The sequence below is a fragment of the Ciconia boyciana genome, chromosome 11, assembly GCF_034638445.1.
Source record: "Ciconia boyciana chromosome 11, ASM3463844v1, whole genome shotgun sequence".
Classification (NCBI taxonomy): Eukaryota; Metazoa; Chordata; class Aves; order Ciconiiformes; family Ciconiidae; genus Ciconia; species Ciconia boyciana.
This window is the reverse complement of record NC_132944.1, coordinates 933,664-949,987: the sequence shown is the minus strand read 5'-3', so window position 1 is coordinate 949,987 and position 16,324 is coordinate 933,664. Positions and strand designations below refer to the sequence as shown.

Below are 16,324 nucleotides of genomic sequence, written 5' to 3'. Positions count from 1 at the left end.
TTTTTTGGAAGGGCTTTGGGGGGCTTGCAGTGTTTGCTGACGCTGAGCAGTGTGCTGCCAAGGAAGCAGAAAGTGTACTAGGGAATTTGGAGATGTACTAGTATTACTATTTTATTGTTTGTTGATTGATGCTAACTCACATGCTCACTTTAGGTGTGAAGATACTGCTCTAAAAGGTGTCTCATTCATGTCCTTGTGATGTGATGTTTGCAGCAGTTAAGGCTAGCTGAAGCCAATATATGATAATATATCTGAAAAAACACAAACCAAGCCAAAAATCATTTATCCATAACCCATTCTAAGGAACTGATAAAACTGTGATGATATAAATAAATTACACTTCCACTGTCAATGACTGTAAGAGCTCAGAATTATAAATTCATTACAAGAGTCATTCATTATCTGAGATAATCTCGTAATGCTCTTTTTTTTTTAGTTTTTCTTCTACTATGAAAATTCTTTGCATTTGTCTTAATAGCTTCTAAATTTCTGTAGTCACTTTTGTTCTTAGATCCCTCCACTATTTCCAGGCATCCTTTTCCCTTAATAATGCAGCTTTGCCAGCGAGCATACATTGTATGCATTGAGTATTCTCCATCAATAAAAGGACAGTATGGAATAATGATGCAGAAATTTCATGAAAACCAGTAATTATTGAAACAGTGACTGCCATACAGTAAATGCCATTTTATGCAATAGAATTTTAAACACAAATATTCAGATATGTCCTGTGCAAGTAACATGGTTTATAATTATCCTTATTAGCTATACATTTATATTTGAAAATGCTAGTTGCTAGTTACATTTCATGTAATGATAGACCAATCCCTTTCTTAGTTTATTTCAGGATTGAAAGCTATCACCTAAACAAGACAAAGGTATACTGTTTTCAAGGTATTAATTTGAATACGTATTTTGGGTTAACGATCTATTCTGAAATTGTTACGTGTTTATGTTCATATTGAGCTTCAGATTTCTTCAAAATTTCTTTAAAACCATTACTGGTAGAGTTGTAATCCAATTTTGAGATGAAGTATGATATGTTTTGTCTTTAGAATGAAGATTCAACAGTCAGTCACAAGGATTTTATTGTTTGTGACTTATAACTGTTGTCCCAAATAATCACCAGGTGCTTACAAAATTTCCTTGTTTTCACATCTTGTAGTTACTGATTTGATGAAAGTACAATTATAGATAACAGGAGAGATTAAATGGTTGCTACAGATACAATAATTTAACTGGAGTTTTGTGGGGAAAACTAATAACAGTTCTTTTTACTGCAGCTTTTTTGTGTAGTCTGCGTTACAGGCCTTTGAGCTGGTGTTACTTTCTTTGGAGCTTGCCAGGCTGAAATAAATACAAAGGATGCTTTATACTATCCTGTGTCCACTCTGGAGTCCAAAATACTGGAGCTGGTTCAGTGGTTTTTCAGTCTCTTCCAATTTATTTATCCGTGCGTTGTTTCTGTGGAACACCTTTAACCTTTCCAGGTTCTTTTTCTTGCTCTTCCTTTAGTCCTTAGAGACTGTGGATCACAGAGTAAAGAAGCATTGATCTAGGCTAAGAAGATGTTAGTGCAAGGGAAATAATGCTTTGCTCTCTGTTCCTCCATCTGGAAAGTGCAGAAAATGCTTGCGTATCCCCTTGGAGTCGGAAGCAACGTGGAGTTTGACATCAGGAGCACGCAGTGTAAAGCACCTGTGGAATAACGTGGTGGACTTGTATCTGCTGCACGAGTCTCTCTGGTGGAAGCAGCGTGCAGAGCCTGAGGCTGCGTAGGTGGTGGTAAGGATTGTGTTTTCTAGTTAGCTGAGAAACCAGGGCAGTGTAGCATGGGCCTTTGGTCATTATTGTAGGCTGCCCAAAGTCTCCAAAAAGTGGTATCTAGGCACTTGGTGGCTGGACCTCTCTGAGGCTTCCGCTGCACTGGCTTTGCAGTAGCCATGTGGGATTGCTTTGTTTGAAGTACAGGCATTAGGAAGCAGCACAGAACTAAGGATGCTTTTGCTTTTAGCGTCTCAGTGCTGTACAGGCTTTTAAAGGCTTCTCTAAACTGCAGTTACTGTTGTGGGCCCGTGTGGTGCTCAATCTTCCAACATGCAGCAGAGAGTACCACAGTGACGTGTTTGCTCCTCTCCAGTTCCTGCCCATGTTCAACCTCATCAGACAGAAATAAATTGTTTTCTTCTGACTCCTTTTCTCAATAAAGTGCTGCTTTATTGAGAAAGAACGATTTACATTGTTCTTTCATTACATTTGTATTAAATAGGGAAAAAAAGGTTATTTTATTATTATAGATGTCATACCATTATATGTGTGTCCATCCTTGGAGACAGTCAAACCAGGTCCTGAGCAACCTGCTCTGTGTGACCCTGCTTTGAGCAGAGGGGTTGGACTGGACAATCTCCAGAAGCCCCTTCCAACCTCTAAGGCGCTGCGGCTTGGTCATTTTCTGCAAAGGCAGTAAACTTCAAGTAGGGAGTTGCCAAGCAGCACTAAGCGCTGAAATATGTTCTCCTTTAATGGTTATTGTGAACTACTAGAAATACACTCCTCTGAAATTGTTCTGTATTTTGCAATGTGCAGCTCTGCTACCAAAGTAGTGTATCAGTGTAAAAATACTCATTATGCTTTTCAATAGTGAAGTTAAATTTTCTTAACTTCTGCAGTATGGAGTGACAGCACATCGTGGTAACACAGAAACGCTAGTCCTCCCCTGCAAAGCTCAGTTCCATAGCAAAAAATCTGAGCTCAGTTTTACCTATTTTTGTTTAGTACCTAAATAGACTTTTAAATGAGTAGAGGCTAATTACTGGTTTACTAAAACTAATAAAACAATTCAAGATTTAAAAAGAAAGCCAGTTGGTTGGGACACTGTTGGAGATGCATTATATTGTCATTAAATCTTAAGCGAAGGATAATTTTCACTCTCCTTATTGGTTATATGAGAGTTTACTCATTGTGATGTGTGCCATTAAGAAGATTCACAAGCACATCAACTGAGCAGTGTGAGAGTGTCTTGCATGGTGCTTTTGTCATTAGCAAAAAAATTTAATAAGCTTCTAGTAAAAGGAGAAATGAAGCACATGAAGCCTTTTTTCCTGACAGTTTTAAATGAAGGCTGGAATCTTGCTTATAGGGACTAGCATCTGGCTGTTTCTAGCCTTTGTGTAGAATAGTCTTTTAAATCAATGGAAGGTGGGCAGTGTAATGCTCCCCCCCCCCCCCCTTCCCACCATATAAACAATTCTGGGAATCGCAGATCTGCCGTCTTCCTCTTTGTTCTTGGGAGAGAATCCCCAAGACACTAAATCACCCAGATGCAGGTAATCTGAAAGGAACAAATTGAAATGGCTTTGGCTGGCATAATTTGTTTGTGTCTAACTGGTATAAAATCTCTTCAGGTTTTTACAGTAGTGGATTGCGCTGGTGTTGTGATTCCTGTGTTAAAGTGGTACAGATGTGAAGTCCCAGGAGTGTTATTAGTTTGAAATATGTTCTTTGATTTGCATAATCAGTGTAATTATAAACCAGGACTCTTTCATCATAATGAAAAACCTGTTACCTGTCAAGGGAAAAAGAAAAAAAAAAAAGGAAAGAAGAAAAAAAAGGAAGGTCTGTGCTCATCTAAGAGGAAAGTCTCAGGAACGCTGAATAACGGTTCTGCCTGCATGCCTTCATCAGGGATCCAGCGTGTGCATCTTCCCAGAGGAGAGGCTGTGTTACAGTCATCTGGCGTAGGTGGGGGCTCTGATGTTGTCAGATAGACAACATGATAGCTTTGACTTAGGAAATCCGTGGTGAAAATGCATTTATAGTTGCTACATACTGCACTTCGCCCTTGACGGCCTTTCAGATGATATCTGAGGACACTGTATATAGGAATCAAAGACAGTGTTGTATGGCATGTTTCCTTCTGGGGGACCAAGGGTGGTCCCTGGGTAAGCATCCTCGTGTAGTGCAAGAAACATGCAGGCTAAATCTGGAGACCGCAGCTAAACTGAGTTAATAACCAGAAAAGATGGGATGAGAAGCCAGTTTGAAGTGTGAAGAGGAAGAGGGAGGGAAAGGTAGGTTGAAACACTGCTGCTCTGCTGCAGGACCCTGCGGTGGTGGTATGTGGGACTCAACCTGTCAGTCAGAGCCCCTTCTTCTTGTCACCTTGCTAGAACGAGAAGTATGATGGTAAAATTATGGTGAGAAATGCTTTTCTATCAATAAGATTTCTTTATAGAGTGTTCTAGTCTGTGTCAAGTGCTTACCTTAATTTTTTTGCTCCAGGTATATTATCTGCCCAGTACTATATAGTACCACTAAATTTTTTTGTAATAAGAAATCAGGAATAAATTAGGACAAGAGGAGTGTTATCTTCCATCTTCAATGAATCTTTTTGCAAAAGAGAAAAACAAAGCAAAATAAGGTTTTCTGAATTAATGAATTCTGGGTTTCATTATAATTGTAATGAAATATATGAATGAAAATCCAGTTATCCCTCCCTCTTCTAAATTAGGCACCTCCAACAACTTAAGCTGGACTTTTGATATCTGGACGTTGCCTGCTGCAGGAATTAAGTCTGAAATCCAGTGCTGAAGTTAAACAAGTTGCTTTGCACTTCAGAATGCAAAAATAAGACAAGGCTTGTATGCACCAAAGAGATGAGTCTGGCTGCTCTTCTCTTCTTGCCTACCTTTCTGTTGTAGAGGAACAGCGTTCCACAGCGTTCCACGGCAGCCTCGCTTGATGGCCGCATCTCCTGATGTGTGCTGCGAGCAGTGCTCCTGGCAGGGCTTTTGTCACCTGCGATGTCACGCTGGCTGGCATCTGCCCCAGGCTGCTTCTCCTTTACTTTGTCACTCTTTATGCCTCAGTCTTTATACATCATTTAAGCTGCTTTCCTTATTAGATGGAAGAGTCTCAGGGGTTTTTTCCTTCTGCCTTTGATCTTGGTGTCACAGAAAGTTACTGTGCTTATTATTTTAGCCTAGAGTAATTCAATTATGCCATTTGGGGAGGAAAGTCAGCTAAATGCTTCCTTCAGAAGAATGATGTTTTCATAGCCTGTCCAGTTTACTTTGTTAAATCATAAAAGTTCATAAGTGTGCCTTCCAGTTGTGGAGATTTGATGTTCAGTATCCCCCAGTGTTTACTCTCTCTATGCCTTTAGGAAAAGCAGGCTGAGTGTAAATTTTGGGAAAACTATAGCTAAATTCAGGAATTGATTTACCTGTGAATAGTCTCCAACACTAGAGTGAGACGTTAAACATGTTTTTTTTAAATTGAAAATCTATTTCCTGCATCCCTTGCATGAATGTCACTTGAGGCTGAAATTATATTGTCAAAGTTTGGGACCAGACCTGGTAAGATGTGTCCAGGTTCTGAGATGTGATAGAAACGCTATTGCACTGAGAAGGTTACTGGCAGCCGCCTTTGTCGGAGACAGCTGGGGAGATGAAAGCTAAGGGCAGACTGATATTCTCTGGAGCGGTACAAAATACAAGCAAAATAAGAAATAATTACTTTGGTACAGGTTTGTCACAAAATATCAAGAAAGAGCTTGAGAGTTGCCACTTAGCTAACGCGGGGAAGCACACGTTTTAACATTGGCATTGGTCAGGTCATTGTCTGTGTAGTTTGTTATCGTAGCTCAGATAGCAGCATTACGGATGCAGGAACAGAAATCGGAGCTAGAAATTAAAATATTTGAATTAAGCCACAAGAGAGAATACACATGACTACTTTAAAAAAGCCCCAAAACCCAAAAAAATCCATCAGCTCCCACCTAAACTCCAGCAGAGTTGAAATTAAATTCACTTACAAGTTTATTAGCCAGGAAATAATTACACGTGGAGTTTTCCACTCTTGGGACTTGCATCCATCCAGTGCTCGGATAACGGTGGTGCATGGCTAGGAGCTGCTTCCCCGCGACCCCTTGTCCTCTGAATGAGATGGGGTGAGGCTGGGAGGTGTCCCCAGGGTGTGAGCCTGGAAGAGTCGGGTGCCTTGCTGCGGAGAGGTTTCGGTACGACCCTGACGTTTGGGGCTGACTCTTGTGGCTGAAGAGGAGGTCGGGGCTGTGCAGTGTGGCCAGCCATGTCCTCAGTGTCTATGCGGGTTAACAGAGGGCTCTGTTTGGTTTAAAAAGACAAAAGCCTTTTTTTTCATGTCACTGATAACCTCAGGAGGCAAAGGTAAGCAATTGCTGACTACGATACCACATCCTGTTTCGTATGGGAAAAGAAAATGTTTTTGTTTCGGGGCTTTAATATGCCTATTGTTAATCCTGAAGGGGAACGTATTCTGTGGTGCTTTACTTTGCTTTCTTTCTTATTTTCCTTTTAACTGAGCGTATTTTTATTCTGTTTAAGACTGTTCTCAGTATCGTTTTTCTGGTCACTGCTTCCACTCCTGCAGCCCCCTTGGAATGCCAGGGTCAGGAGCTAGTCCTTGCTCCCTTTCAGCTGCTGGTTTTTTCCCTTTGCCTCATTTTTGGCAAGAATTGGCTTGGCAGCCTGCTAGAAAATAGTAATAAAATAATAAATACCACTTTTTTGCTAGGGAAAAAGGACCTTCCATACAGTTAATGCTAGATTCTGCCTTTTTATCCTGGAAAGTAGTTTAAATTTTCTCTGTTGGTGGCAAGTTGAGTTGATCCTGTATTACATCTCGGCAGATATTGTCATTCCCACTTTGGTGGGAATGTGGAATACCTGAACGGTCTTTTAAAGAGTCCTTGCTTTGTGTCGCCTGTGGATGGTGTGGTGGCCAGTTGTATTCGGGGCAACATAAAAAGCCTAAAACTAGGAGTGCCTGCTTGGTTTTTTCCCTTGCCCAGTGTGGGGTTGTGTGTAATGACTTTCTAGCAGCAGGATTTCTAAGAAGTGCTTGTGTTTCTGCCTTTCCTTTACCTTGTCACGTAATAAGTATAAAGATCTCAGCAGGAGTTTGGTTTACACACCTATGTTGAGTGGTGCTGTACTACAGAATTACATGTGAAGCTCCTCATTTCTATCGCTCAGAGATCTTCTTCTGACTGTTGTACATTACATAAATATATAAAAATTATATACATACATCTAAATGTAGAGCAAACACTTAAGAATCACTTCTATAGCCAATTTTTAATAGCGGTTTGCCAGCTAACCACGTCTAAGGGAGAAGCCCTAGAGACCAAGCTGCACCCAGCAATCCTGGGAGGTAAGAGAGCCCGTGCTGACACCTGCAGTCCTGCCTTCTGTGTTAAACTAACAATACCAGCAGTGTTTCTTCCTGGACAAATGTGGGTCTGGGGTGTGAGGTTTTTTTAATTGACATGCAGGACAGAAAATGAGGACTGTGCCCTGTACCCTGTACGGGCAGCATTGAGTGGGACAAGAAGCCTGCTTTCGCGTTGTGAGGGGAGGTCTGATGTAGGTCTGTTGAAAAGCTGATTCTTTAAATGAAATTAAATCAGATTAAAAGAATCATTGAAATTCTGTGATGATTTCTTTAAAGCAGTTGTGGAGTAATCCCTGGCTGCATGTGAAATGTCCCAGAGGCAGAGGAGGGTTCGAGTGGCATTGCACAGGCACCTGGATTAGATGCTGTTCTGGATGGGGCAATAAAAACAAGATTGTAATGAGAGACACGGAGATTGCACTGAAATGAGCTTGTAAAAACAGAGAAGCTCTAGAAAGAGTTATAAATCAACAGTGAAATCTCAGCCCCCTCTAAAGACAGTAGGGAAATAGTCAGCAGTCAGACAAATACCCTTAATTTCAATGAAAGCTGTGTAGCTACCTCCATTTGCAGCTCTCCAGCATGAGCATGCGGTACGGCTGTACTTGGGGAGCTCACTGCTAGGAGCGATACTCAACAGAGCGACGGGCCTTTGGGACAGGTTTCGAGAAGAGCAGAAAAAGTCAGAACTGAAAACTGGTTTCTCAAGAATGTGTCGGTTGTGATTCAGATGATGGAGGCGTAATGTGTGTACCCGTGCCGGTAAAGCATCGCCTTGAATTATTGGGGTTAGTGTGCAGGAATTCGCTTTAAAATATTCTGATGGGGTTAAAGGTGGGAAATCTTCATGCAAGTTTATGGAAAATACTATGACAGTGATATTCAGTAGCGACCCTCAGGACACTACACAAATGTCTGTTAAAGGAAGCGTCCTCACCTAAGGCATTTAAAAGGAGTCAGAATAGGACAAAAGTACATCAAATCCCAAATCCTAGCAGTACAGGTCTGGGGAAGCTACTGGTCCTTCTTGTGCTTTATATGCACAAATTTGTTTATTTTAGCTATTTGATTCTTTCTGTGAAAAAATCCTCTTTTTTTCTGGATATATTTCTGTGCTGTTGTAAGTGTGTTAAACTGAATTTACCAAATTTCTTGCAGCCCTCCTCACACTAAACCGTTTGGTGTGGTTTGCAGGCTTTGTGTTTTTCTTGTAAGGACACAAACTAGCAGCCCTTCTGCCGCTCCCCAGGGTCGGCACTTGCCCTAAAATGAAGCGTTTCAGTTGAAAAAGATAAATTTTATATTTTGCTTCTTCCTTTATTATTTCCCGAGGTAGGATCCTGCTGAGAGAGCAGGAGGAGGGGAAGAAGGAGCATTGAAAATTTTCAGGACTCTTGATGGAAATCTTTTAACCAGCTCCATCCCATGCCTGCTGAATTACATTTATTGTCACTTCTGTGGGCTGTTTCATAGCAGACTTAGCAGCTTTTCCTTCAGAAAGCTCTTTAGACACCCCAATTGAACCCTTTTGGGAAGACTACGTGTGGTTGCACTTGGGCTTTTCATTTCCCAGAGGAGCTGTGAAGCAGTCTGAGAGTTTGAGTGCTGAGAACTGGGATTTTTTTTGTTTCCGTGGCGTGTCACTGCTGTTACTGACCGTTCTTGCGTTAATATAGAACTGTGTCTAAGCTGAAAGCCTTTTAAAGAGATCTAGCTTTCTCTTCTTTTCTACTTTAGAAAGATTCAGGCTTCTAAACCATCCACATACTATGTATTGTGTTTCAGACGCGTCTGAAACTTAAAACCAAAGTCTTTTTCTGCAGACTCGCAGCAATCTCTTGTAACTTCTGCTTAGTAAAGCTCCTCCACTCGCGTTTGCCACGTTTGTATTCTTTGAGTCACCTAACCGCACTGGTGGTAGGAAGTGGGATGGGGGAGGTCAGTTCCTGTGAGCATGGCATTTTAAGCCATGAAATGAGAGCTGCAGCAGGAGCTGGTCTCCCTTATTTTTGGTTGTCCTATAGCTTGAGCAAATAAGAAAAAATGTGGAGGTCTCTGCTGGAACACAAGTAAGTGATATACATCTCTTGTGATACAGAATTGCAATCCATGCCAGATTCTCGCTTGCTTTCAAACATAATCTTTTCTTGATTGTATCTTGTTTCTGAAAGCCTATGGTGGAAACTTTGCTGTCACTCTTTTTACTGAAGTTGACATTTTGGAATGCCAGAGAAATAGATGTTGTGTGAGATAACTGTTGTCAGTGTTGTTGAGCTGGGTTTGATAGAAGGGCATGCGTACGGCCCCAGCACACACTGCTTTACACCCCTGCTAGGGGGTCCTATGGGCCATGGGCAGGAGGACGAGGTGAGTTCTTAAGTGGCTTTGAGGAAAATGCTGAAGCTAATGAAGCAGTGTAAGAAGGAAAAGAAGGTGTGCCTGGTGGCAGGGTGGGAAAGGCTTTGCTCCCTCCGGCTCAGCAGGTCTGGTGCAGGGCAACATGTGAAACTGGAGAGATGAGGAAAAACACAGGCTCCGGAGCTGTCGGTCGTGGACCACTCTGAGGATGGTGGTGTGTGCTTTGTAATTGACTGTAACAAGCAGGATAACCTTGTGCCATTACTAGACCTGACACCGTGAGATAAATTTCATTGTACTGTGTTGCAGGTAAGACTGTAGACACTGGGTTTTCCAACAGTGTAGTGAGTGCTGTAGCTTCTTTAAAGAAGTCCTTACCCAGCTGTGTCTGTAACACAGCCTGAGCATGAAGGACGGAGTATTATACCACTCGCCAGATTCCTGCTGACACAAGGAAGACCTAATCGGCACCTTTTAATTTGTGTCAGAGTTCCTCTTAGCAGGGTTTTATTTTATTCAGATACATACATTAGCTCTGCCCTTGAAGCCCTTTGCTTTCTAGCAGTAGGTTTCTGTCTTAAAAGCAGCCTCCCCTCCTTGAAAGGCTTTTCCTAAGGAGGAAGGGATGAAGAGAGAGAGAACTTCACTGTCAGTGACAGCGTTAGGGAATGCCCAAGTGGATGTTTCAGCTGAAAATGCAGGGATGCTTGACCTGGGCATAATGAAAACCTGTCAGCAGAGGTTAGCGGGACATGGCACGTGCTCAGTTTGTAGCCAAACTTTGGGAAGAGCCAAGATGTCTGTTAAGGTGGCTATGCAAGGAATAGCTTTCAAAATAGCTCTACATGTTAACAGCTGAGGGGTTTGTTGTTGTTACTTTTAAATCTGGTCAGTTCTGGGCACATGCTTAGTTGTCCAGATTCCTGTTAGCTGCAAAAATGTCTTTTACCATTAAATAGATTCTAGTTCATTTATATTTGTATATTTTCCTGCAGACAGGATTTTAATCATGTTGGTTATGGTTGCTAATCTATTTGATGTGCATGATGTGTGTTACAAAACAGCATTAGAAATGGAGGCACCACTACTAGGTGCATTTCTGGATGCAACAGCCAGTTTCCATCTGGAATAGTTCCACTTTTAGATGCTTGAAGAATGATTAGAGAATTACAATGTCTTCCCATGTTTAGAGTTGGACCTGATGGGTCACATTACACTGAGTTGCCTTTTGGAGCTGTTGACTCCACTTATGTTGCAGAGAGCCTAAATCAGCAAAGAATTAGGAAACGGGAAGCTTCCAGAGCTTGTTAAACTTGTGGGCAACAGCAGTGGGTGATAGCAGTGATGGCAGGAGTAGGAAAGCCCTTCCGCTGGTTGCCAAGACCGTTTTCTCTTCCCTCAAGATGGCAGGGACGGTCCCTGGAGGAGCAGTGGGAGCTCTGCGGCTGGGGCTGTGCCGCCCGCGGGGCAGCTGGGAGCCCTGGGGAGAGCCTCCCCTCTCCTGGGCGTCCCAGGCTGGGGCATGGCAGAGGGCTTGAGAATTGCCCCTGGGCAAGCCTCCCGTGAGCAGGCATTCCAGTTACGCTGTTAAAGTCGTGCTCATCATTCTGGATGCATGGAGAAACTCCCTAATGGTATTAATTCTGGGTGAAAGCAAACTTCTGAAGTGGGTGTTGCTTATAATGCCTTTCCAGTGTGTCTAGTCTGTAGACCGTTTTTCTGTTAGTCCAGTGTTTATCATCCCTTTTACTCCTTGCGCACCCTCCGTGCCTCGTGTGGGGGTGCAAGAGGTGGGCTAGCCTGATGAGGTTTAGGCTTTCTTCATTTCAGATGAATACTGCAAAAATCTCTTCCTCTGAAAGAGGGCTGGGTGAGAAGTCCTTCTATTGGATCAGCAAATGTAGGATATGCCAAACCAGTAGCTTGTCATAACATTTCTGTTTCTTGCTGCTGTCTATCACAGGCCTCCAGGATATTTTTAATTTTAAACTGGGATTATTTTTGAATGCTGCTACCTGGGGACTACGTGCCAAGCACAAGATCTGAATCTGGCGTGTGTGTTGGGAGAAAAGCCTGCGACCTGAAGTTCAGCCGCTTGGGTTCAACTGGTCTCTTTACTACTATGCTCAGTGGAGCACCCAAAATCCTTATATTTTATCTTGGTCTAATAGAAAAATATATCATAGCCTTCGAGTTTGCGACAGTGTCTAAGAGAAATTTTTCAAAAATACAGGCTTTCTTCTGGGTACAAACAGCTTAGTGAGGATAAGGGGAGATACTTGAGAAATTTATCTGTGCCATGAAAGAGTTTCCTGGTGGCATTGAATTCTGTCAGAAAGACTGAAGTTATTTTTCCATTTTAGTGAAAATACAAATTGTACATTATCTCTGGCATTTTCAGAAGTTTTGTTTAAGTTTTACATCAGGAGGAGCCTTAAATACATATTATTTTATTAATATAATACAAAAAATTGTCTCTGGAAAGCATCATCTTTGTCCCTTTCTGCTTGGATTGGTTTTGAACAGAGAAATTGTAAGCAGCATTGTTCATGTGAGTAGAAATACGAATAAGCCATGAACTACTTGAGCTTAAATACATTAGAGACGCAAGGACTGGGCATAGCAAAGCTGAGTTTTACGGCAGAGTTTTATATGTTTGGAAGTGCATGCTCAGGTTTTTAGAGCTCTGCCTGTTGTGCGTGCTTGGGAGGCGCAGGCACGCTCCACGTCCAGACGGGCCGTAACTTTCTGCCCGGAGCTGTCAGGTAACCAAGGATCAGATGTGAAGTCAGTGTCAGTCAGGCTCTCTGGGAATAACAGTTTATTACTAGTAGCCTTTTATAAGGTTTGGACACAAATAACCATTTTTTGTCAATTTGCACATACCCATACACTTCCCAAGTGCTTCCATGGCAGTTACGGCTAATCCAGCCTAGGGAGGGTTTGCACAATCCAACGCTGGACCGGAGAGCAAAGAGGAGGTGGTTTCTGCATTGGGTCCTGCAGGTTCGGTGGATGCGGGAGGGCAGGCAATGCGGGGGCCCGACACCCGCTCCCACCTCTGGAAGTGTCTGGCAGAACTGCGGACATCTTGGGGGGGGCAGGAGGGCTACCTGGGCTACGCCTGGATCTTATTTATGTTGTCCCTCTCATTTTCCATTCCCAGGAGCACCCTGGAGCACGCTTGGCAGACAGTGGGTTTTACTTTCAGAGAATTCCATGTGAAATAATCCAGTAAATCTTGTTTTCACAGATCATTGTATAGCACTTGAAAAAATATGTAACGAAAGTGGATTTTTGTCTTGTGTGCAAAAAAGCAGCCCTTAGGGGCCACATCAGAGATAAATAGAGAGAACCATCTTGGCTTAAATTAAATAAAAAAGAATGAAAGCCACTTCTGTGGTTTCACCCATGCATATTTTTCTTGATTTAGGGCCAGCGCTACATTTGGTGTTTAAGGCACTTCTGGCTTTCCAAGTTCCTTGTCTTTCTAACTACTTATCAGTTTTAGTTTCTGCTTTGTGCCCACTTGCTCCTTGGATGTACCATCAATAAACGCATGGCTTAAGTGCAAGCAGTAGGTGAACAGTGATATATTTTCAGCAGTAACCTCTATATGCAATATACAAGATGATACAAAATATTGTATGTTTAGAGGATGATGGTTTTTTGGGTTTTGGTTGGTTTTTTTTAATATCAGGTCTTTTTTAATGGGAAGTAGCATAAGGCTTCGCTAAGTATTTACTCTGCAAATGCCTCTGAGCACAAGTCCTGGAGCATTCGAAGCCAAGTTCAGAGCTTGTTTCAGGCACGATGGATGCATTTGTTGAGTAATTACCAGTGGAGGATCTTGTGTCTTGATTGTTTGACAGGATTATGCAGTAGAATAGAAAAACTTGTATGTGGATTTATAAAGTAGGGATCAAAGCACTTTACTTTTCAGTAACATAAGCAAGTCATAAGAGCTTTTAGCTTAGACATAAAAGAGGTGGCTAGTGGTGCCGTGCGCTTGAAAGCAAGTAAGTAACCACTAGCTCTTATTTTTATCAGTAAGAAAGAAAGGTCCTTGGACCTGCTTTCCCAACGATGAATTGCAGTAGGAAAGAAAAAGGAATTGGGTTTTAGTTCCTTTTGAAACTTTACAAAATGTAAACAAGACAGTCCCTTTTTGTGGCAGTGGTTGAAGAGGAACAGGGAATGCTTTAGGGCAACCGGTACCTTATCCCAAGTCAGCACAGGGGTAGCTGAGCTCAGCTTAGGATGCCCAGCTGAGGATACCCTGGGGATGCAGTACCTGAGGACAGGAGGAGCCATGGCCCTCCTCCCTGAGCCGCAGCGGGGGACTGTGGCTGTCCAGCATCTCCTGGGGGCTTCAGCACTCGCCAGAGACGAGGCTGAAAACAGCCTTGGCAAAAACACCTCTAACCTTGCTATGTTAAGCAACCTCTGGAAAGGTGTTGTAGGTACAGAGATTTGTGCACTGAGAATTGGATCATTGAAGTAAATTTTAGGAAAATACAACATTGCTGGATTGCCTTCCAGTCGCGGTCATTGGTGAATATCTGCTGAAACAGATCTGCTGAAACACTGTCTTCTGTATGCTGCCCTTTTTCTTTTCTTGAATTAGAGCTTTTCCCTTGTGCACTATTTTAATTTCTTGCTGTGCTGAGCTCCTGTTAGTAAGGAAGAAGTCTCAGTCCTTTCCCTAACAAGCTGGCCCGTCACAGCACTGCTGTTGCTGTCACAGGGAGCTCTCGGTACCCAGATGTGAAGCATCTGTGTAAGCTCTTTCTGTGATGATGTGTTTGCAATAATCTGTAATCTGCTCTAATAATCTACTCTACTTTCACTGCATTTTCCTGATAAGTGAAATTATATTTGAATAAAACCTAGTACTTATAAATTCCTGGTTTCAGCTGGAAGGATGTTTTAATAGCTGGTCTCAAATCTGCTGAAAAGCAGATTGTATGGTAGAAATGCTAATGAAGCTTTAACAGCAACAACTGGCAGCTGTACTGAGGAATTCAGGGGTTGTGTATTTGGGTGTCCGAGATCAGTAAATAGATTTGTGCCATCTGAATCTATTTTGTCAGCAAAATTGACTTTAATATTTTATGCTTATTTAAAAAAAAAAAAATCTGCATCGATGTGAAAGTTTCTGCATTGTGAGGCCAGCTCTCAGCTAATCTTCCCAAGCAGTCTGTACAGCTCAGATTTCGAAGTCTTTATTCAAAAGGTCACATCCTGATTTAATACCATTAGTATAAACCCAGGATAATTTAGTTGATGTGGATGGAGGTGCTTGTCACTTCAGGTTTTTGATCTTAATATAAGTCTGGCCAAGAGTAGGTTGCATTTGTGAAGCTAATGCCATGTTCTTGAACACAGCACAGGAAGGCGAAGATTGATTTTTCACGTTTAGATTAATCCTTTCTACATGATGCGGGTCACCTCTGGCTCCAGCAAGATGCTGGTAATTTCAGCTAGTCCACTTTAAAACGGGAATATGGAAAGAATGTTTGTCATGTTTTCTTTGCCATTTTTTTTATGGATTAGCGTTCAAATTTCTACATTTGATACGTTTTCCGCTTCTCAGAACTGCCGGAAGCATATATATTCATGTGTTCATATGCAGCAATTTTAAACCGCAGTCCTTTTTTTGCCTTCTTATGGCACACTAGTAAAGCTGGCATGAGGATTTCGTGTAGCTGTAGGCTTGCCACAAGACCAAAACCACCCCAAATCAAAAAATGCAGTATCCACTATGTGAAAGTGGATATATGGGTTTATTTCCACAGTGCCCACAGAAATGAATCAAGAATGTTAAATTAAAATACAAACAAACATACTAATCACTTCTTTCTCTGTTTTCCCACTGGATCATATCTTAATGGCAACTTCTAGACTGGAGCCTTTTGAAGGAATGTTGATATTTTATGTAAGGAGGAATAATAAATAGCGGTAAAATGCAGCTTGAATGCTTAAATCTCCTGAAGGAATGGTGCTTGTACCATTGCCCCCACATGGGACACATTTCTAATTCACCATAACTTAGGTGCATTTTACCAAATAACTTCATGTTGTATGCTGGGGCACTTGTATTTCTGTTTGGAGAAATCCTTTTGAAATGATTTTTATCCCTTATATTTACTCTTTTAGTTTGGGTGTCCAGAGTAGAGAAATAAGTAATTAATTGAAGATAGGAGTATGAAATTCCAGCTGTCGTATCAGTCAGCTGGTTTGACGTGATTAGTAAGGCTGGATATATTGGCTTTAGTAACCTGTGAGTGAATGGCTCACCCGTCTTCTACCCCCCACCTTTCCTCAGGAACTTGGATGAGTGGTATGCTTCTAGAAGTAGCACAAATTTTCTTCAGGATTAATAGAACAAAATAAATACTGACTTTTTCCACCCCCCCCTCAGGTTGCCCTTGTTCTCCTTTTCAAATCAAATGTCACATTGACTCAAATCCGGCGTTGGAAGCATGTGGGGAACTGCAGCACATCAGCCCGGCGCAATGTATCCATCAAACTGGAAGGAAGCCCAAAACCAAAACTCCACTGGCCAAAATGCATCCTCTGCAGAAACCCCAAGGCAAGTGGCTTTGTCCTTCTAGCAATTGTACAAGCTTCTATTGCACGTGAAGTGTAATATTTTTAAATTAATTGTTTTACTTTTAGGTCACAGCAAAGTAGTTATTTTTATGTTCTAAGGTTCAGGTACAGCTGGTAGGGTTTTATTATCTTCATT

The 16,324-nt window shown here is 41.9% G+C and overlaps 1 protein-coding gene across 4 annotated transcripts in view; it reads left to right on the top strand.

The window, feature by feature from the left end:
• The window catches only part of FGD3 (FYVE, RhoGEF and PH domain containing 3), a 113,065-nt gene that overhangs the window by 44,624 nt on the left and 52,117 nt on the right, over positions 1-16,324 (top strand). For 2 of the 4 annotated variants that reach the window (XM_072876035.1, XM_072876039.1), the window contains exon 2: positions 15,998-16,168. The exons of 1 other annotated variant lie outside the window; for it this stretch is intronic. In XM_072876035.1, the coding sequence (XP_072732136.1) occupies positions 15,998-16,168 (171 nt within the window). Of the gene's footprint in view, positions 1-9,174; positions 9,285-15,997; positions 16,169-16,324 lie in introns of those variants that run through there. One more of the 4 variants, XM_072876038.1, reaches the window with a different exon arrangement.